We start from the raw sequence: 23,633 nt of genomic DNA, 5'->3' as shown, positions 1-23,633 counted from the left end.
TTTATATGCTCTGAGTATCTTTTTTTTTTAATTGTACTTTTTAAAAAAAATTTATTTATTTATTTATTTTTGGCTGTGTTGGGTCTTCATTGCTGCGTGTGGGCTTTCTCTAGTTGTGGCGAGTGGGTGATGCTCTTTGTTGCGGTATGCAGGCTTCTCATTGTGGTGGCTTCTCTCATTGTGGAGCACGGGCTCTAGGTGTGTGGACTTCAGTAGTTGTGCCTCGTGGGCTCTAGAGTGCAGGCTCAGTAGTTGTAGCATATGGGCTTAGTTGCTCCACGGCATGTGGGATCTTCCCAGACCAGCGCTCAAATCTGTGTCCCTTGCATTGGCAGGTGGATTCTTAAACACTGCGCCACCAGGGAAGCCCTGCTCTGAGTGTCTTAATTATATTTCTCAACAAATAACTTCTCAACTGCTCTTAAATTCTGTTTCCTAAGGTAAGTGTTCCTATGCTTGTGGAATGGGGTGCCCCCTTTTCATGGCATTAATTCTTCCAGCTTGTCTGTAGATGCTGTTACTGTTTTCTGTAGCTTGTCTCCAGGACAAGCTATATTTGGAGGAATGAGCAAGAAGTGCTGGCAAGGTATACCAGTAATTTCTCTTCTGAACATGGGAGTTTAGAGTTTCCTTGTAGGTGTCTCCAACCTCGTGGATGCCTTACTTCCCAGGCAAAAGTATTCTCACTGCCCAGGTTGAGGTCAATGACCTCTGATACTTAATGCTTGATTAAGAAGGCAAGAGATGGTGACAGTGACTCAATCAATCTCTCCACTACTTTGTTCTACCACTTGTTTCCATTGTCCTTTACTTTGGAGTACTCTCAGAAACACCTCAAAATTTCAGAACAGCCCTCCCCAGCGTATATTTTGGGTTACACTTTTCTTCTATCTATGTGATTTACCTGTTTTTTGTCTTTCAGACATCTCCCACATTCCTTTCTGCCCATGGAGCTCTTTCTTTTGTTCTTTTAAAAATGTTCTCTATCATTTGTAGGAATTGAGATGGGAAGAAGATATTTGTGATTGAGTTCAGTCCACCATTGATTATATTTAGCATCTAGGCTTTTTTCCCTGCAGTTCCTTCCTACATTCCCTCACTATTTTTTCATCTATTACCCCACAACACTACTGAGCTCCAACTCTGTGTCAGGCTCTGCAATAGGCTGCCTTTCAAGAAGGTGATGCCATTGCCCATAAATAGTAGAGTATGAACTTTCTCTCATTTTCCTAACAGAGATGCTGCTGCTGTACCAGTCTATGTGCACAATTTTTCTTGACCTTGGGATCATCTTTCTTACATGCCTAACCAAGGTTAAAATTGTAGTGTTTGACCACTGAGTAAGTGAAACCAACTGGTCCATGTACTAACAATCAAGCCACCTTGACCTCATTCACAGAGTGTTTGCCATAAGAGAATTAGCTAAATATCTTTGAACACTGCTCTCTATAGCTTCATATTTGATCAATTTTTCATTCCTATCAATTTTCTTGCTGACCTGCTTCTCAAATCTCTCCCCTTCTCTGCAGTCTTAATGCTTCTGCTCTAGTTTTGACCCCTATTATCTTTAGCATAGCTGTGATACTATGATTTGTAGTAAGAAGTATGTATTTGGTCTTTGTCCCTATTTCTGCCATAAAGCTCCTAAAACCCTTGGAGAGTGACAAAAGTCTTTTGTTATGTGAATGAAGTGACTTTTGGACTACACCTAAGGATGGAGGCTGGTTACCAGGAGAAACAACCATATGATTAGAGGGTTGGAACTGTCAGTCCCACCCTCCACCTCCAGGAAGGAGAGAGGGGCTGGAGATTGAGTTCAATCACTAATGGCCAATGATTTAATCAATCATGTCTATGTAATGAAGCCTCCATAAATACCCAAAAGGACAGTGTTCAGAGCTTCCAGGTTGGTGAACATGTGGAGATGTGGAGAGAGTGGTGTTCTCAGAGAGAGCATAGAAGCTCTGCACCTTTTCCCCATACGTTGGCCTATGCATCTCCTCCATCTGGCTGTTCCTGAGTTATATCCTTTCATAACTAAGGGGTAATCTAGTAAGTAAAATGTTCCCCTGAGTTCTGTGAGCCACTCTAGCAAATTAATCGAACCCAAGGAGGAGGAGGTCGTTGGAACCTCCAATCTATAGCCAATAGGTCAGTAGCACAGGTGACAACCTGGGCTTGCAATTGGCATCTGAAGGGGAGGTTGGGGAGGCAGTCTTGTAAGATTGAACCCTTAACCTGTGGAATCTAACACTGTCTCCAGGGAGATGGTGTCAGAATTGAATTGTAAGACACCCAGCTGATGCTGGAGCATTGTTTGGTGGTGTGAACACATACACACACACACACACACACACACACACACCCTGCCCTGTCACATTGGAATTGGGTCCAGAATCATTTTAACAACTTTCTAGTTAACTGGCTTAGTGCCTGATCCCTGGTAAATGCTCCTAGCATGTGTCTTGGTGAACTAATGAACTAAGACCCACTAAGTGGTCTCCCTATTTATAGTCTTTCTAACTCCAATACATCCTTCATCTTGCTGCCAAGGAAAATTTCAAAACACAGGTCTGACTATTATTTCCTTGTTCAAGAAGGCTCCAAAGCCTCTCACTTACTTTGAAAGAGCTTAGGCCCAAATTTTCTATAGATTTTTTCATTAAGAAGTTTTTATAAATAGTGGCAACAAGAGGGACAATAATACTTTACATATACAACTGGAATTATTTTGCTGGTAAAGCAGAACAGCAATACTAATAGTGATTAGGAAGTAGGAAACACCAGGTAGAGAAGCTACACTTACGAAGCACTTTAAAGAATAAACAAAAGAGTGAATTGGTACAATCTGTGGAATAAGGATATCAGAATTTTGTCTTGCAAACCAATAAAATTTGGGGGCTGAAAAGACATTGACTCACTAAAATGGACTATCATGAATAGAGAGGTTCAAGCAGGCTCTTTGGAGTTTGTGAATGAAACAGTAGAAAATGAAGTTTGTGGTGACCATTGCTTGCATTATTCTCTTAGTCTAAAACTCTCACTTCCCTTTTTGTGGCTTAGCTTAAATGCTGCCCCTTCCATACAAAACTTGTGCTTCCCTGGAGTGGGGTGGGGGGGCGGGATTCCTGTGGCAAGTATGCCAGTGGATGTTTCATTTCAGGGCAAGTAATAACCAGTTTGGACACACAATACCTTGGATTCAGGGTATTGTCAGGGAGGTATTTCTATTTGTCAAAATTCATTCAAATGCAAGTATCATAAAACAAACTAAAATAAGTAAAAAGAGTGTTTATTGGCTAATAGACTTCAGAAAACCTGAGGTGGTACTAGTGGCAGGTGAGACTTGATTCAATAACTCAAATAATGTCCTTGGAGGCTCTGCCGTCTCTCAGCTCCACTTGGGAATCAAGGATGGAGAGAGGTGGAAGGGAGAACCACTTCTTTTAGGTATAGGGCTTTAAAACTATTTCACTTTTTAAAAAACGATGTGCGAGTATTCAAGAGGAAGTTACAAACTGTATTGAATGCTGTTGCCAAGAAGTTGAACCAAAAATCAATTATTAAATTTGACCAGAGAGAGGTTTTTGTTTATGTTCGTTTCACTGGAGTGGTGGAGGCCAAAGTCTTGTTTGCACAGACTGAGGAGAGAACAGGAGATGGGAAAAGAGAGATTGTCAATACACATAACCCTTTCCAGGAGTTCTGCAGTAAGTGAGAGCAGAAAAAATGGACAGTAGCTGAAGAGGATGTGGAATCTTGGGATTCTGGGGATGTGGAAATCTCTTCTTTCCTTCCTTCTTTCCTTCCTTCCTTTTTTCTTTCTGTAAAAGATTAAATATATTACAACGTATTTGTTTGGTTTGGGGAATGATTGAGTAAAGATGAAGAAATTAATGATGTAGCAGATAGAGAGAATATCTATAGAAGCAAAATTCCTTGAGTGATCGAGAGGATATGGGATCCTTTGCAGAAGTGCAAGAGTTGGCCTTGGATGTATACAGGGACAGTTCATCCTTTGTCATAGGAGGGAGGCAGAATATGTAAGTAAAGATGCAGAAAGACTGTAACCGTGGTGGTGGGAGGATGTATAAGGATATCAGTTAGGCTTTTATAACAGGAAGTTTTATAACAGGAATCACTACATTAATAGCGATTTAACAAAAGATAGTATATCTCCTTTAAGTAAATGTTTGGGTAGGTAGTCCAGAGCTGATAAAGTGGTTTCATAGTCAATTATCCAGGCTCCATCTATCTGCCAACCTCAAACGTGCATCTTACCCATGGTGGTCTAAAAGTGATACTCTAGTTCCTGCTATCATGTCTGAATACTAGGCAAATGGAAGGGGGGAAGTGGAAGTGGAGAATGCATGTCTTCTCTTTAAAGGGGGCAACCTGGAAATTGTCCCTATTACTTCTGTTCATATCTCATTGGCCAGAATGTAATCACATTCTCACCCCTAACTGCAGGGGAGGCTGGGAAGTTTAGTGTTTGGCTGGGTGACCATGTGCCCAATCAACAATGCTATTCTTACTGTATGAGAAGTGGAGAATGAACATTGTGGAGCTGCCAAAAGCCTCTGCTATAAGAGATATGGTAGTTTTTTTTAGGGACTTCCCTGGCGGTCCAGTGGTTAAGAATCTACCTTCCAATGCAGGGTACGCGGGTTTGATCCCTCATTGGGGAACTAAGATCCCACATGCCATGGAGCAACTAAGCCCGTATGCTGCAACTACAGATCCCACGTGCTCTGGAGCCTGCAGGCCACAACTAGAGAGAAGCCCACACGCCACAACTAGAGAGAAGTCTGCGTGCTGCAACAAGGAGCCCACACACCGCAGCAGAGGATCCCGCATGCCGCAATGAAGATCCCTTGTACCACAACTAATACCTAATGCAGCCAAAAAAAAGAGAGATATGGTAGTTTTATATGCTTGCTTCTGATTTCTCAATAAAGAGCTGTGAATGCTGAGTATTACAATGGATAGGATTTTGTAGATTTGAGGAGAGAGGAGGAGCCAGCTTGAAGAGTGAGTTAAGTAGAGAACTATAGTAAGATTGCCAGGCATCATGGATAGACTACCTGAATTTTGGGAATAAAGGAAATAGTAGGGGCAGATCATCCTGACTCTTCCCTAAACCTTGACATTTTCAGAAAATGTGAAGAAACTTTGGCATACGGTACGTTTGTGATCAGGCACACGTTTCACTGGACCAGAGATTTCTTCATAATTAAACTCAATTGTCTAAGAAATATTTATCTTTGGCTCAGCGAATGGCATCTTTGTTTTCCTGATTTCCCAATTTGTAAACTAGAGGCATCTGACAAGGGTTGGCAATGGTGTTCATCTCTAGAAGCTATCAGCTTTTCTCCATGAAACCCCATGACTTGGGCTGAAGTAGGTGCTGGAGATGCAGCTATCATGTGTATTCAGATGGCTACTCCTCTATTAAGATTTTCCCATTATTTTCTCAAGATAGATAGCCAAAGTGGAACTCTTGGGGAGCTTCTTCATTTTTCCTGTCACAAAGAGTTGGTGATTCAGTAGTCACAGGAGCTTGTAATATTGGTAAATAACCCACATTGATTTCTCTGTTCTGGAGTTATTTGCTTCCCTTCTTCCCAGAACCCTGACATTTGCTGCAAGAGTCAGTGTTGGAAAATCATTCACAGAGTGACACAGACTTCCCCACTGCCTTGGATATAAATCCAGGCAGAATGAGGCAGGTCTTGAGGCAAAGAATCTAGGACTTCTTGTCCCTGAGCTTTCAACCAAAGACATCTTCTCCAAGAGGGTGAATCAAGATTCTAGTAACAATGGCAGCAGAGAATGACCATGGAGAAACTGTTGTGGTGTTTCCTGATCTTGATGAAGTAGGGGGTACTCCAGGCTATGCCAGGGATTTGATCTGAACAATGCAGGTGGGGCCTAAGATTATACAAACTGAAGTCAGAGGAACATCCAGCATGGATGAGTGTGCATGTGTGTGTGTGTGTGTGTGTGTGTGTGTGTATGTGTGTGTGTAACTGAGGAACAATCAGTTTCTTCATCCCAAACTCTATATGTGAGGGAATAGATCTTTGTGATCTGAGAAACTTCTCATCTCTATAAGAAGGCCTTTGTGTTTCCCGAAGAGTCAGATAATTCCTACGTATCCCTGAAAGCACAAAGAAACCACTCAAAGCCTTCACCGTGTGTCTCTATATCTACTCAGAGCTGGCCGTGTCCCGTGGTTATAGTGTTTTCTCTTATGCCACCAAGAAAGAACCTAACGAGATCCTCATATTTTGGTCTAAGTGTAGAGGCTATACTCTTGCAGTGCATGAGACTGAAGTATTATTCAAGAGTCTTGAAAACACCCAAGCTCCAACACACATCTGTGCCAGCTGGGAGTCCGTCTCCGGGATTGCAGAGTTCTGGGTGGATGGGAAGCCCCTGGTGAGGAAGAGTCTGGAGAAGGGAGCCTCTCTGGGGACAGAGGCAAGCATCATCCTGGGTCAGGAGCAGGATGCATTTGCTGGGGACTATGATAAAAACCAGTGTTCAGTGTGAGACATTGGAGATGTGAACATGTGAGACTTTGTGCTGTCTCCAGATGAGATTAGCACTGTTTATGTTGGTGGGACCTTCAGTCCTAACGTCCTGGACTATCAGGCGCTGAAGTATGAAGCACATGATGAGGTGTTCCTCAAGCCTCAGCTGTGGCCCTGAGGCCATGCCGTGGTCCTGGAGGTGCTTCCTGGCAATTACACCTTGTGGTTCTGGACCTTCCCCACCCCCTATACACATACTGCAGGCTTGCCCTGTGAACACAGGCTTTTGCTTCCCTGCTCTACCTTCCTCAACACCAGAGATGGAATTTAAGTGTCTGGCTAGGGAGATTGTGAGTTACATTGGGAAACTTTGTCTAGCAGGATCAGGATTGCGGGTGCTTTGTGTTTTGCTATTTTTTTTTTTTAAGTTGGAAAGATTTTAGAGATAATCCCTTACCCTCACTCAGATGAGAACATCAGGACCCAGAAAGGAGAAGTGATTTTTTAAAAAAAGTCACAAGGTGAGTCTTTCTCTGAGCTGAGAAGGGAGTGCTGGTCTCCTATCTAATTTCCTACTCAGGACCCCCAAGAAAGTAGGAAGGATTTGCCCATAATCACAGGGCTCTTCAGTCTCAGAGTTATGACATTGGCCCAGGTTTTCTGAAATGGGAAACCTAGTGGTGCAGTTCCTCCACTTTCTCAAAGTACCCTGGAAGGGCAATCAGAATGGCCCTAGTAGAGAAGACCTATCTTTTTTCATAGACTAAGTGGGGCATCTAGATAGAGTTACTTTAATTATTATTGCCAAGGGCTTACATGACCATGTTTTTGTTTGCTCATAGTGATTTCTTAATTTTGTAGTTCTTTTGGGAAAATCTCAAACTCCACATGAACCACATGGGACTGTGAATCCCCACCTGTTTCCACAACATACCCAGGCCACAGAGTGGGTGTGACCCAGGCTATCCTATCAGAGTAGCTCAACCCTGTTTGGAGATTGGGGGGGATGGTTACATGTTTCTAGCAGGACCAATTATAATCTTCCCAAAGACTGATTTATGAACTTTGGGAGTGAGACTTCTTTCTGCTGGAATTCCAAGCTGAGAATATATTAACCTGAGACTGCCAGCAGCCATCTTGTTTACCGCATGGAGAAATACTATGAGGAAAGAAGCCAAGCTGGGACCAGCGGGGCCGAGGGATTGACAGAGCAATGGACCCTTGACTGCACTGTTTGAATTTCTGAATCAGCCTTGACTGGAATCAGATCTATACCTGGACTTCCCAAGTTCACGAACCAATAAAGCCTCTATTTATATTAGCGAGTCTGAGCTGTTGTCTGATGCTTGCATTTGAAGTGGTGACTAACTTTTCTAAAGATCTTCTGAAACCAAGTTCCTGTGAGTTCAGACTGATCATTACCTCTTCTGCAATAACATACCTATGGCCCTCTAACCTCCTATAGGGATTCTCTCTGATGAGCACAGCCCCTCTTTTGTGATAGCTGGTAATTCATGTGAGGCCACTTATGGGGATTTAAAACTCTCACTCGATAGAGTAAGAGGTACAAACTATTATTTACAAAATAAGCTACAAAGATATACTGTACAACACGGGGAATATAGCCAATATTTTATAATAACTATAAATGGAGTATAACCTTTAAACATTGTGAGTCACTATATCATACACCTGTAACATATAATATTATACTGCAACTATAGTTCAATTAAAGAAAAAATTCTCACTCTATCATTACTCCAATTGGAGGAACAGAAACTAAAGATCATTGAGATCCAAGAATCTGCTTTTAGGTTCAATGGCTGGAATGCACTTTTCCTGGCTGCTTGGGTCCCTGGTAGAAAAGGACCCCTCAAGGATGATGGCTGCTGGTTCCTTCCAGAGGTGTCCTTCATCTTGGCTTTTCAGTACTAAGTGAGCTGTTGAAGTTATTCCACAGAGGTCACATCCAAGTATGAAGGATGTGACTCCCTGTGATTATATATAAAACAATTACTTTAGGGAAGGCATATAGTAGACTAGTTAAGCATAGAGGTTCTGGAATCAGCCTGCCTAGGTTTAAATCCTGGCTTTACAACCTACTGGCTATGGGACTTTAGGTAACATGACCCTCTTTATGTCTCAGTTATCTCATCTATAAAGTGGGGGAGAAGTAATAGTAATTAGTTCAAAGAGTTGTTGAAAGGATCAAGTAAGATCATGCATATAGAGCACTTAAGGTAGTGTTGGCACATAGTAAGCTCTCAAAACAGTTATCTGCTATTATTATTATTAGGCTGTTTTGTATGATATCCCTAAACATAGGTTCATTATATACCACCGAAATACAATTTGGTGGAAGTGGTCTGGGTTGACAGCAAGTGAAGAGTCTGATTTGCCAAAAATTAAGTTCAGAATATTAGGATGATAAATTTACGAATATTGTATTATGAATATTGATTCCCCGATCGGCTTTGCGTAACCATTTGGAAGCATAGAAGTTAAGGATACATTCTTGGGCAAATATGTGAGTACAGATGTTCTCTGTTGTCTAATTAGGGCAGACCCATACACCCTGACATTCAGCTAAGCAGAAGGAAGGGTTGACACTTTTTTTTCTAGTTAAAGAATCCAGTCAGGAGATATGTCTTAATTATAGAAGACCATCCCAACTCCCCAGGGATGTGGGCTGAGCTAATATTTTGCTCAGAATTCAATTACTGGTACCTTACTACACATAGTTTAGTGGACAACCTCCGGCCCTGATAATTTTAGCCAGAAAAAATTTTAAAGCTGGTATTTGCATTTGGTGAACATTAAAAAATCTCAATAAAGCATTCCTAGAATGTTTAAGAAATTTAACTTACTGGTAAATACTTCATTGTAATCTTGTTAGAGAATAAATCTCAAGGTAAATGGTGTATTGTTGTACTATACAGAGTCGTTTGACATAATCCAATTAAATATTAGATGACATCTACTGAAGAGGATGATTTTGGTTTAGGTGAGTTAGTTCTAAGCAATTCTTTGTCACAGTAAATGGAGAGTAAGATCAATTATCCAGGAAGGCCACTTCTAGCTGATGTTAATGAAGCCATGTCATTAGCACTGGTTTTCCTTTATAGCAGGGATCATGCATCCAGTTTGTCCAGAAGTAAAATCAGGTATTAAGGCTCAAGTTAAAAAGACAGAGGGACTTCCCTGGTGGTGCAATGGTTAAGAATCCACCTGCCAGTGCAGGGGACATGGGTTCGAGCCCTGGTCCGGGAAGATCCCACATGCTGCAGAGCCCGTGCACTACAACTACTGAGCCTGTGGCTCTAGAGCCCGTCAGCCACAACTACTGAAGCCCATGCACCACAACTACTGAAGCCTGTGCACCTAGAGCCCGTGCTCCACAACAAGAGAAGACACTGCAATGAGAAGCCCACATGCCATAACGAAGAGTAGGCCCCACTCGCCGCAACTAGACAAGCCTGCGCACAGCAACAAAGACCCAACACAGCCAAAAAGTGAATAAAATAAATAAATAAATAAAGCTATAAAGCCTAAATTCAACTTGACATAAAAAAAAAAAAGAGGACCAAACGATATATAAAACCTACAATAAAAACTACTGTATAGGGCTTCCTTGAGAAAAATAGTAAACTATATGGAGGCCACATGCGCAGTAGACAATAAACATTTCTTTCCTTCAAAGGGGGTAGGAGAATGGATTTATATCCTTCTATCAGTGAAATGAAGCTTCGGTGTGACAAGGGCAGTAGCATGAAGAGATACTTTAGTTCATTTACAGTCAAACATTGGGGGTAGACCAATTGCATATGTCAGAGATTATAAATGTAAAACCATAGGCAGATGCTGGAGGCTGCTACCTGATAGGACACTTTCCTTTGAAGACTGAAAATAGCCATGCTGGTATAAGAATATGAGCCAGGCCTTCAGGTCCAGGCCTGAAGTGACCCAAGTGTGAGCACCTTAGCAGAGGATGCAACATGGTGACATGCAGATCAGGCACCTAAAATCTCCCTGTGTTGGGGAGAAATATTAGATCATTGGGCATAATGATAAGCCTTGCATGGTATCCAGCCAGATGAGTGGTTGAGGACCCTCCCCTGTGGTCCATCCAGGGCCTGGAGGAAAGACTACAGGCCTCCTCAGAAATGGGACTGAGCCTGATGGAAATGGATTTGGAGTACCAGTTGACAAATTAGGTAAGATGGTAAGTCTGTGATTTTTTCCCCTATGTTTTTCGCTATCACTAAGTTTGATCTCCACGGAAGCAAGGATTGACAAAAAAAAAAAAAAAAAAAAAAAGCAAACAACTCCAGATCATTAAAACAACAACATCAACAATAAAAATACCCAGGGAATTTCCTGGTGGTTGACCTGGGTTCAATTCCTGGTTGGGGAACTAAGATCCTGCGAGCCATGTGGCCAAAAAGAAAAAAAAAGAAAACGCAAGTCAGATTTCAAAAGCATAGATTTCTGATCCTTAGACTCCCAAGGAAAGAAGAGAAGTGCTGTGTTGATTTCTAGATAACTTTATCCTAAAATAACCAAACTCTAGTCTCAGGTGGATTGACAAAACTTGCCTGTATGCCTTCCTTGTTGTTCTCCGCCTCCATCTTATCTATGCATCTTTTCATTTCTCCTGTAACAGAAAGTGGGTTAAGGGGCCTTGCAAGCCTTCTTCTTCAGAAAATGCAGATTCCTAGCTCAAATTTCCTAGATTGCCTGGTCCAGTGATTCTTAAATTGTGGGCTGCTGATTACAAGCATCATCATCACCTAAGATGTTTATTGTAGATTCATTGACCTCAGACCTACCAGATTAGAGTCTCTGGAGATAGAGCCCAGGAATCTGCAATTCACAAGCTCTTTTGCCCAATATGATTTTTGTTTTTTTTTTAACATCTTTATTGGAGTATAATTGCTTTACAATGGTGTGTTAGTTTCTGCTTTATAACAAAGTGAATCAGTTATACATATACATATGTTCCCATATCTCTTCCCTCCTGCATCTCCCTCCCTCCTGCCCTCCCTATCCCACACCTTTAGGTGGTCACAAAGCACAGAGCTGATCTCCCTGTGCTATGCGGTTGCTTCCCACTAGCTATCTATTTTACGTTTGGTAGTGTATATATGTCCATGCCACTCTCTCACTTTGTCACATCTTACCCTTCCCCCTCCCCATATCCTCAAGTCCATTCTCTAGTAGGTCTGTGTCTTTATTCCCGTCTTGCCACTAGGTTCTTCATGACCTTTTTTTTTTTTTCCCCTTAGATTCCATATATATGTGTTAGCATACTGTATTTGTTTTTCTCTTTCTGACTTACTTCACTCTGTATGACAGACTCTAGGTCCATCCACCTCACTACAAATACCTCCATTTCGTTTCTTTTTATGGCTGAGTAATACTCCATTGTATATATGTGCCACATCTTCTTTATCCATTCATCCAATGATGGACACTTAGGTTGCTTCCATGTCCTGGCTATTGTAAATAGAGCTGCAATGAACATTTTGGTACATGACTCTTTTTGAATTATGGTTTTCTCAAGGTATATGCCCAGTAGTGGGATTGCTGGGTCGTATGGTAGTTCTATTTTTAGTTTTTTAAGGAACCTCCATACTGTTCTCCATAGTGGCTGTATCAATTTACATTCCCACCAACAGTGCAAGAGGGTTCCCTTTTCTCCACACCCTCTCCAGCATTTATTGTTTCTAGATTTTTTGATGATGGCCATTCTGACCAGTGTGAGATGATATCTCATTGTAGTTTTGATTTGCATTTCTCTAATGATTAATGATGTTGAGCATTCTTTCATGTGTTTGTTGGCAATCTGTATATCTTCTTTGGAGAAATGTCTATTTCACTTTAATGTCTTCCTGGCAGCTCAGATGTCTTATCTGGAAGACATGCCTGGCTCCCAATAAGCTTGAAGGCAGGTGGTGATCTTTAAAGAAGGATCTAGCACATCTTGAGTCAGGTTATCTATCCCCTTGCCCTGCCTCTAGTGCATTATCTGAAGACTCATTCAGTTTCATCCCTCTAACCCATGTCCTTTAATACACACAGATAAGTAATCTTGTAAGTTTCAATCACCACTCCCAGGATGGTAATTGCTTAAGCACACAGGGCAGAACACAGACAGTCTTAAAAACACCTTACACATACTGAGCTCTTACCATATTCCATGCACTGCTCTAAAGTCCTTTAGGTATATTTATTTGTTTAATGACAACCTATGAGGCAAGTACTATTTTATAGTCCTCATTTTACAGATGATGAAACTGAGGTCCAGAGAGGTTAATTAACTTGCCCAGAGTTGGGATTGAACCTAGGCAGTCTGACTACAGAGCCTCATGCTTCTAACCACTGTTTTCTACTGCTGCATGCAGTAAAAGTTCATACGCTGTACTTACACCCCTAGTGGAGTAGGGAGGGTATGGGGACACATGCATGTTTTCTCATGGAGAAGCCATTCCAGGATGCCATATATCCAGCATGTAAACTACCTTTTTAGGGGCACTGGCAATCTCCCAACTTTTCATTTTGTTATTTTACGTTTGGGAGAATGGATTGCACATAAAAATCCTATTCAGCTTTGGCATCAACATAACATTAGACAAACTATGCCCTTGACACAATATCGAAGTTCTTTGACTTGGAAGCCCCTACCTTTTCCACTGTTAGGTGTGCCCTTAGACATCATTTCATATTCTAGGAAGCATTCATCAAGGGCACGGAATCATATAAGAAATTCTTTAGGACAATGATTCTCAAAACTTGATGCTAATATTATAATCACTTGGGGAGTTTTTAAAAATCCAGTTTTCCAGGTCACACCCCAGATTATTACAGCAGATTCTCTGCTGGTGAGATCCAGGCATCAGTATTTTTTTTTTTTTTTTAATTTTATTTTTTTAAATTGCAGTGTAGTTGATTTACAATGTTGTGCCAATCTCTCCTGTACAGTAAAGTGACTCAGTTACACACATAGAGACATTCTTTTTTTTAAATATTATTTTCCATTATTGTTTATCACAGAATATTGAATATAGTTCCCTGTGCTATACAGAAGGACCTTGTTCTTTATTCATCCTATATATAATAGTTTACATCTGCTAATCCCAAACCCTCAGTCCTTCCCTCTCCTTTGGCAACCACAAGTGTGTTCTCTGTGTCTGAGTCTGTTTTTGTTTTGTAGATAGGTTCATTTGTGGCATATTTTAGATTCCACATATAAGTGATATCATATGGTATTTGTCTTTCTCTTTCTGACTTACTTCACTTAGTATGATAATCTCTAGTTGCATCCATGTTGCTGCAAATGGCATTATTTAGTTCTTTTTTATGGCTGAGTAATATTCCATTGTATATACATACCACTTCTTCTTCATCCATTCATCTGTTGATGGACATTTAGGTTGTTTCCATGTTTTGGCTTCTGTGAATAGTGCTGCTATGAATATAAGGGTGCACGTATCTTTTTGAATTATTGTTTTGTCTGGGTATATGGGCGTCAGTATTTTTAAAGCTCCTTAGTTGATTACAATGTGCAGCCGAGTCTCCAACACTGGGGGCTGGAGAACCACTGTTCTAGGCTGAGTGATAGCTTTGAAAATACTACTGTTGTGTCTGACTGGATGTGTTGTTTCTGACCGACATGTCCGTTGCTTCCTCTTTTCCCCATGTTATAGTGGTTCCAGATTGAACTGTGCGAGCATACCGAACTTGCTCTTTAGGCACTGGAGTCTAGAGTTGTAGGTACTCAAGGATTAAATAAAATGATAGCTCTATATGTACCATGCTCTTATTTATTCATTAAAGCTGCACTGTGATAACAAGATAACAAACATTGTCTTGCAATGTTTTTCTTTATCCCCAGTCAATACTTGGGGTCTCTACAATTGAAATGTTTTTTCTGATCTACTGGGGCTTTAAATCAGGGAGAAACCAAAGTGCCAAGATGTCTAGAAAAGCTGAAATATTTAAGTATTTTTACAGGGACATCATGAGCTGTAAAAGGAAGAGAGGAGAAGCCTCCCAAACAAACATATGTGAGCAGGGAAAACGTCACATGGCAAACTGATCTATTACACCTCTCTTCTGGTAAAGTTCACCCAAGGCTCTGTCATATGGCATGAGTGGTTACAGTGTTGCCTTCGCAGATTACTGGAACCAGGGGTGGCTTGTGAAACGGTTCACCTGGAAGGTCTCTCAAATTCTCTCCCTTTTTCTCTCTCTTCTCTTTCTATTGCTTTAGCTCTCACTCTCCCTATCTCTATGTCTCTCTGCCTCTCTCTCTTTTTCTATTTTAAGCCGTGTTCAGAATATCCATTATGGACATAGATCTGATAATATGATGGGCTCCTTGAAATCAATAACATTTCCAAAGAGTCCACCCATCATACTCGTAGGTGCCTTGTTTTGACTTACCTGGGGAGCCCAATGCTAATGAGAAGGCAGTTTGGGTACTGAGAAAACACCTTCCTTCTTTGTCTCAATCTTTTACCTATTATATATATTTTGTTCTGTTCAAATTATGCATATATCTTTAATTGGGAAAATGGTTACCGTAAGAAGAGAAAAATTTTTGCAGCAATTACTTTGTCAGTCTTATCTTTAAAAAAAATAAGATGCAAAGAGTTTGGGAAAGGGTAATTTAAAAGAAAATTTAACTATACACCACTAGAAAACAAACCTTTCCAGAAATGTATCAATACTGTCATTTGCAATAGTTCTTTTCTCTTGTGTGTTTAGAATATGCTATCCACACGTCAGTTAGTTCTTCCAGTCAAATAATAAATAATGTCTATTATCAATTTCTCATTGAATGTCAATGGGAAAACTCATGATGAATAAGCTCAAGATTCTTTTTACATGAAATTATAATGTTTTGGGATTAAAGCCAAAGAGCCACAGACTGGGTGTCCTATTCATAAAACGAAACAGTAGCATTTAGAGCTTCAAGGACTGCTTATCTTTATTCTAGTCTCTCTTTCCTTGCTTCTTAATTACACACCACACACACACACACACACACACTTTATTTTATAAGCAATATAACTACATTATGGAAATGTTGTTAATGAGAGAAAAATATACTTCATACAATAATTTCATTACTGTGATAAAGACACTTACATTTTTGGGGGCATCCCTAATAGATTTTTTTCTAAACTAGTTACTTCATTTAAAAAATAGTGTATAAACAAATTTATGTTATTTTTTCCCATATTATAATATTATAAACATTTTTACATGTTGTAGCATAAAATTCACAACCAACCAATACTTTAAAGGACTATCCATTCTATTTAGTGGATGTAGATGTATCCAGTTTCCTTAAACATGCCCCAGTTTTCTAATTTTTCACTATCCTAATTAGTGTTATGGTTGCCTTTGTGAGTAAAATGTCTCCCCCACCCCCCAAACTTTTAACAGCATTTCTCCAGAATGGATTCACAGGGTGACTGTTTTAATTCACAAAGCACTGCCACACAGAGCTGTTGGAGCACGAGTAGGCAACATGGAGTCTCTAATAAATAACCCATATTGATCTCTTGTTTTGTGATTTGTCTTGGTTTGTTTGCTCTTAGAGCTTTGATTTATGGCTCCAAGGAGCGATTTTGGGAAATCATTTAACCATCAGCTGAGACAATCTGACTATTGCACTTATAAGGTCAAAGTGGAGCAGACCTGAGTCAGAGGGATTTCAGGCATCCAAGCCCTGGATAGCCCAGCCGCTGCTACTCTTTCCAGGAGAATATCCTAGATTCTGGGCACAGTGACTGAAGGGAGGTAACATGGAGAAGCTGTCACTGTATTTCCTGGTCATCATTAGCCTCCTTAGTGCTTTTTCCCAGACAGGTAGGCACTGCTTCAGGTGGGCGCTGGGCTCTTGTATCAGGGCTACAAAGCCAAGTTAGGGAAAATAGAGTGTGGGAGGGGTTGTGTTCTGGGAGAGAGGGCAGTCTGTGGTTTCTAAATCCAATCTCTCTATACATAGTGAGAGATTACATGTTTGTGGCCTAACAAGGTTAGAAAGGAGTCAACAGGCCCCAAACGGAGTCACTTGCGTTAAGCTCCATGTCAGCAAACCAAGACCTAATAACTAACTTAATTGCAGCTTCAGCCTCTCCCCAAAATGTGACCTTTCACTAGTCAATCTGAAATTACTTGGTTAGGACTAGAGATAACCCACCCGATAAGACCCTTTCCTTCCCCCATAGAAAGGTGACCTTGCCTGAAATAATCTACCCTTCGTTAGAAACTTCCTCTTCCTACCCCCTTCATTTGGTACAGCTCTTCGAAATTCCTTTCTGTCTGTTAGGTGGCTGGCTGCCTGCTTCATGAATCATTGAATTAAAGCCAATTAGATCTTTAAAGGTACTCAGTTGAATCTGACTTAATTTAGCAGATTTGGTGTCAGCGATGGAATCCGCAGAGCCCTTCCAAGATCTTCTGAAACATGAAACACGGGCGTTGTACCCTCAGACCTTTTGGAGTTCTGTCCTTTTCAGAAGGGCTCTGGGTAAGTTGCTCTATGTTCTGAGCTTTGCTCTCTTTGCATCAAGCTCCTGATCTAATTGGCTTGCCAGTCAGTTCCCTATTTGATTGGCAACCTCAGCCCTTGGTTCTGTCCCCAGATTCCATGTTGGGAATGACCGATGGCTCAGTCTGGAGTTCTCCGTTGTGTGGAACCCCAGTCTGCAGTCCCTATTCTTGGGGGTCTGCTGATTCAGTCCTTTCCCCAACCCCCAAATTCCACATTGGGAACTGCTGGTTGTTACCAGCTGAAAAACTGGACTGAGTTTCAGATCATACTGGGTCCGACTTAAGCTAGACTGGGTCTAGTAAATAAAGGCTATTGCTAATGGGATTCATAGAAGTAAAAAAGAAAAAAAAAAAACAAAAACAACCCACAAAATTGGTGAGCATGGCTAAGGCACTTAAAAGCTGTTAAGAGTGCTCACCACATAACTAAACTCCCGTGTTAGGATAAGTTGGTCATGGGACAGTTTATATTGACACTAGATTACCTGCCAACCTCAAGAAAATTTCCATGCTAGAAGGTACACTGTAAAACACCACACAATCCCCAACCCAGTGGCACGTCCCTCTTAGATATTAGTTTGCCTCTGAGAGACCCAAAGGCTTAACTAAAAGAAAAAAAGAAAAAAAATAATCCTTGAATTCAAAAGAGTTGAGCATGCTGCCTTCCAGCACACCTGCTTAATTTATGTCTATGAACTATACTGCTAGAAGATATAAATACCTACAAAAATGGCAAAACCTTACTAAAAACAATCTAGAATTACAGTGGCCATTATGGGGAATGTTCCAATTAGATATGATTATTTAAGAAGTGCACCTGAAAGTAAGGGTTCCCAAATCAAACAAATAGAATAAGATACCAATTTTAATCAGCATGCAGAATTCTCCAAAAGGCTTCAAAATTCCAAACTAGCTTCATTGAAAAATGCATTGCAAAAGGCTAATGAAAAAGATACAAGAAGTACCTAATACAAAAGTCTAAGATTGATGTGATTCCTACTATTCCTCTTTAGCTCCTTTAATTGAGTACTCAGAGTCTACTGATCCTCTGTCTGAATTGTCTTTACATTACTGTAAACCAAAGTGGCCTTACAGACCCCATGTCTACCTTCAGTGGAAGGCCCCATATGAGTCCCGCCCAGAGTTGATGAGACTCTGAGGGATTTTTCTGGTAAACTGCTATGTTATTCCCTTAAACATCCAAAGGGAAACTAAATTAAAATTAATTAAAAACTTTGCCAAATTCTGATAGATACTGGAGCTTGCAGAGGGGATCTTGGGAAAACTGGCAGAAGCCAGCAAAATGTAAAAATTCTTATGGGAACCACCTCTCCTGGATCTCTGTGGAGAGGGGAATAAAATATGTTTTGCAACCTCTTTAGGGGACATCTCTTGGACACATCCAAGAGGTGTTCTATACTGTCAGAAATAAAACTATGTACCTGGGAGGGGAGGGGAGCAAACTGATGATAATATGGCTAGATGGGAGGATTAGCCCCTTGATATTTTTTAGGCTGCAACCCAATTCTTCGAGGAATTAAGAGCAACTGCCCTTATCTTCTCTAGAAACAGTTCAAAGCCCACCTGTTCTTTTTACCAGTCCTGAAACTTCCCATATTTATCTCAAATAAATATTGTAAAAATTCTGGCTTTAAGAAGCAAAGTTCTTCTCAGAGGAACTTGCATTCCTTCCTTGTACCTTTGAGGTGTAAATGTCCTACCTGGTCTTCTCCAGGAATTATTTTCTAGGCCAATCTCTTTAAACTACAAACTCCAGGGAGGTAATACTTATTAGGGGGAAAACAAAAGAGGAAGAAGTCATTTAAAACTTAGGTGAATGAAAAATCTTTTGTCTTCTCCACAAATATTATTAAAAAGTTTTAGCCATCTGAGCAGGTAACCTTAACTTATTCTATCTACCATAACAACTTAAATCAAGCTTTTTTATAACTAGTGAACTGTGCATTATTGTACCTGAATAGTGGCAGTAATATTAAAATGAAAGCTATAAAGTCTCTGTTTGCCTCTGTCACTTATGTGTGTCTCTATATATTTGTGTTGTAGATGTATGGTATTTTTCTACCTATGGATAATATTGCCAAAAATTAATCTGTAAAAGAGCACTATTTAATTGGCTTAAAGAAAATTAGGCACTTAAATAAAGTGTTTCTAAAATTTTCAGTAATATAATAAAAACTGACCCAAATGCTTTTCAAGTTCACACAATCTGGGAAAATATTGAATAATAATGAAAATTCGAGCTTGTTGGTTTAATTAAAATGTCTACAGAGTTATATCTTCAGAGTTACCAACATTAAAAATAATGCAAACATACAACTTTTATTCTACCTGGGTTTACTAGTCAAATAAGTTCATGTCATCTCTGTTTCAAAATTTGTCAGCAAGAGAAATAACTTGGTATGATGAAATTTTCGTGAGTAAACATAATTGTTGAGAACAAGTGAATTAAATAGATGTAAGTGGGAAAAAAGTTTTTAGGTGAACTTTTAAAATAGTTTCCCCCAAAAATTTTTTTTAAAAATAAAAAAACAAAAAAATTTAAAAATAAAAAAAAAATTTTTTTTTTAAGAAAAATAAAATCATTTCCCCAAATCTTTTGGGTAAACTAACACCTTAAAGTTTTGCTAGGTTAAACTAAATTATGGACAGTCATTAAATATTTAGATCATTTCCAAATACGATAAAATACTGAAATGTTAATTACTGAACATAGGTTTATCCACTTTTGGCTTCCTTTCACAGAGGAGCTAAAGATGTTTGGTTCTATTAATAACCATGTTTTGTGCCACACTGAGAAATTTACTATGAAAAAGCAGATATTTCTAAAAACAATAAAAGGTATTTATACATTTGCCAAGCCACAAAATGCTAAAGTAATAGACAGTTCACAACTATTTACTTCTTTATTTCACTAAATCTTAAATTTTCTAAGGGTTAAAAACAGAAATAATGAGATGAATATCTCCATATGTAAAGAAAACAAGATGTGTGTTTTCAGTAAAAGAAGGTATGAGGAATGAAAAAACATTTTGTTGAATGAAAATAAAGTAATTTTGTCCTAAAGAGAGGCTGCTTATTTCAGAATGGGAGAGAGAAAGAACACAGGACAAAATATGAATGTAAAGAAGAAAGTTGTAGAAGGTTTGTGGAAAAGGAATCTTTGGTAAGGGATTTTATGCATGGTCAAGACTGGCTAAGATGGAAATGAATTTAACTGAGTGAATAAATTTTAATATCAAAAGGAAGCAGGTACAAAATTAGAATCTGCTTTTCCCTCTGTGAAAACAATAAAGTTTTATTGAACTATTGGTGTGCTCTTGATAAAAGATTGTAAGTTTTTTTTTTTCTTACCTCTTAAGTAATTTGCCTAGAAAACAAAGACTTTGTGTCTTGTCAAAATAATTTCCTGTGCTATCTTTATCGTGTCTTTTGATTAGTTAAGAAAGCTGAGTCTTCTCTATTAAAAGAGCTGCATTTTCCTTTACAACTATTTAACTTTCTGTATTTGTCTTTGAAGTCTTTAATTGTCATTATGGTTAAATGGATAACTAAGTATTGTTTTGCAGTGACCTATGATCCTATTTGACCAAGGGCTTTACAATCTTTTAATATTTTTGACAAACTTCCCACAAATCAAATTCTAAATGAAGTCATTTTGACCTCAAAGTAACTTTGAGATATTCCAGAGGACCCCTGGAAAATCTCAAAACACTTGTCCTCTCTTCTTATAAAAAGAAGATGTTAAACAAATTAGGCTTATTTGATATATTAAATTATATTGGAAGCATTGTCAAAGAAGAAGTAATACTAAGCCTTCTTTATGTTGTATTTGCATATGTTATAAATTTTATAAAATTTTGTGAATTCCTAGAAATCTGACATACCCTGGTGTAATGATTATCAGTCATAATTCCAGTCTTATCTTAAAACATTGTATGTCACAGAAATAACCAAATTTCCTTGTCAATTCCATTATAATGAGCTCTCAACAGATCTTTAACGATGGGCATTTTAAAGTTTTTTGTCATTTACAGACAGTTATTTTTTTACTCAGATGTTTTTGCAAAAGTATTTCTGCAAATGTGCTTCATCTTCAAAAAGATTATTGGAAAGGACTTTGACAAGTGCAGGTTTCTTATAGCTTTAACATCATAAAACTGAATTGAGTAAAAATTTACAGAACTAATGGAAAAACTGGATTCAAGCAAACAAATATTAATTACATGGGACTGAATTAATTAAGGAAGATGATTATAATTGTTTTGTTTGAAATATTGCTGTTTTCTTAATATTTTTTTTCTCCAGATTTCAGGAAACCTTTCTTTCTTAAGCTATCTTTGACTTAAAGCAATTGGCAAAGTATACCTTTGTAAACAAAGATGAAATATTTACTTTTTCTCTCTACTTGATTTCTCCCAAATTTGAAAATTCTTAAATATTCTTTTCATGGCATTATAGTTAGTCATTTACCTAAATTCAATAAGAATCTGTTCTCCTTGTAACAGTATACAATTGGAAACACTGGTTATATTACTGAGGCTTTAACAGAAATGTCATATTTGAGGGAGATGTGCATTGACTCGGATATGACCAGACACTTTTAAGGAGCTAAGGTTGACTTTCTGGAGTCAGTAAAGCCCCTTGGAAAAATTGGCTTGGTACTTTACTTACAAGGTTCCAACGGAGCAGTCTTCCAAAGAGCTTATATGGTCAATCACTATTCTTGCTGCATTTATGTAAATAATCAGGCCAAGTTTAATGCGAATAAATTAGTTTCACTGTGGTTATCTTTGATTTTTAAAAATGGGGTGATTTTAGAGAGAAAAGTTATGTGTGCACCTTTGTAGATATTAAATTCTAATCCTGTTGATTGTCTTTGAGGTTTTGTTATATATCGGCAAATTGGACTGGGTGCTGAATTCTTCTATTTTCCTTAAGAATTTGGCTATGAATCTCCAAATGAATGTTCCAATTTTCTCCCATTCTGATTTGGAATCACTAAGAACAAAGACTGCCCTTGAATCCCTTTGGAAGGGACTCATGGTCCTCCTTACTACCCAAATGGCAGCCAAAATCCAGGGACTTGAACCTTAGGTACACATCTCAACAGTCAAAGAAGACTCCATTTGACTTCTTGTCCTGCACACCAGCTGGAGATATCTCAGGTTGATCAAAAAGGGGGAATTATTTAAAAAAAGAGACAACTGACTTAAAATGGAGTCACTTGTATTAAGTCCCATGTTAGCAAGCCAAGCCAAGATGCAATACCTAACCTAATTGCAGTTTCACCTCTCCCAGGAATGTGACTTTTAACCTGTCAGTGTGGAATTACCTGGCCTCTCTAATGAGGTAATCCACCCAATAAGACCCCTTTCTTTCCCTATAGGAAGGTGACCTTGCTTGAAATAATCCACTCTTTGCTAGGAACTTCCTCTTCCCACCCACTTCTGTCTATAAAAGGCTTTCATTTTGTACAGCTCTTCAAAGTTCCTTTCTATCTGCTAGACAGGATGCTGCCCATTTCATGAATCATTGAATAACCACAATTAGATCTTTAAATTTACTCAGTTGAATTTTGATTTTTAAAAAAAGCTCTGCTGCTGACATTTCCCCTCTCTGTTTTTTTACCCTACAGATATGCACACAAAGGCCTTTGTGTTCCCCAAAGAGTCGGATAATTCCTTTGTGACGCTGACTGCACAGCTAACAAAGCCACTTAAGGCCTTCACCGTATGCCTGCATGTCTATACCGATCTGACCCGCGACTATAGCCTCTTCTCTTATGCCACAAGGCAACAACATAATGAGATCCTCCTCTTCAAGGGAAAGACTGGCGTATACAGTGTATCCGTGGGTGGAGCTGATGTCTTTTTCAAGCCTCCTGAGAGTTCTCCTGCACCAATGCACTTCTGTGTGACCTGGGAGTCTACCTCAGGGATTACAGAGCTCTGGGTGGATGGGAAACCCATGGTGAGGAGGAGTATGAAGAGGGGATACTCTTTGGGGACAGAGGCAAGCATCGTCCTGGGGCAGGAGCAGGATGCATTTGCTGGGGGCTTTGATAAAAACCAGTCTTTGGTGGGAGACATTGGAGATGTGAACATGTGGGACTATGTGTTATCACCAGAAGAGATTAACACTGTCTATGCTGGTGGGACCTTCAGTCCTAATGTCCTGGACTGGCGGGCACTGAAGTATAAAACATATGGTGAGGTGTTCGTCAAACGACAGCTATGGCCCTGAGGCCCTTTTGTGAATCCTGAAGTTGCCTTTTGGGGATTACACCTTACATTTCCCTTGTCTCTGGCGCCGATGTTTTACTGCCCTACACACTGGGCTCTTGTACCCTGGGGGGGAGTGTATTTCCCTCTCCTTTTGCCACTCTTTTTCCATCAGCACATGGGACAGTGCCAAGCAGAGGGTCTTATACATTTCTCCACATTAGAATTACCAGGCCACATCCCAAGCCAATTAAATCTGATTTTGGGGGCGTGGGACCCAAGCATCAAT

General features: G+C 39.5%; 1 protein-coding gene and 1 pseudogene across 5 annotated transcripts in view; both read left to right on the top strand.

The window, feature by feature from the left end:
• CRP (C-reactive protein) overlaps positions 1–23,366 on the top strand; it is an 85,902-nt gene extending 62,536 nt beyond the window's left edge. Inside the window, exons 1-3 of one of the 5 annotated variants that reach the window (XM_059934404.1) lie at positions 16,352–16,415; positions 22,759–22,881; positions 23,275–23,366. In XM_059934404.1, coding sequence (XP_059790387.1) covers positions 16,352–16,415; positions 22,759–22,881; positions 23,275–23,366 — 279 coding nt within the window. Of the gene's footprint in view, positions 1–335; positions 417–16,351; positions 16,416–16,962; positions 17,080–22,758 lie in introns of those variants that run through there. The other 4 variants (XM_059934401.1, XM_059934402.1, XR_009505177.1 and 1 more) reach the window with 4 other exon arrangements.
• LOC132352303 (C-reactive protein-like) lies at positions 5,839–6,714 on the top strand (annotated as a pseudogene).
• Positions 23,367–23,633: the final 267 nt, after the last annotated feature.

Source organism: Balaenoptera ricei, chromosome 1, assembly GCF_028023285.1.
Source record: "Balaenoptera ricei isolate mBalRic1 chromosome 1, mBalRic1.hap2, whole genome shotgun sequence".
Classification (NCBI taxonomy): Eukaryota; Metazoa; Chordata; class Mammalia; order Artiodactyla; family Balaenopteridae; genus Balaenoptera; species Balaenoptera ricei.
Note: the sequence above shows the minus strand (reverse complement) of the source record. Positions and strands in the feature narration are given on the sequence as shown.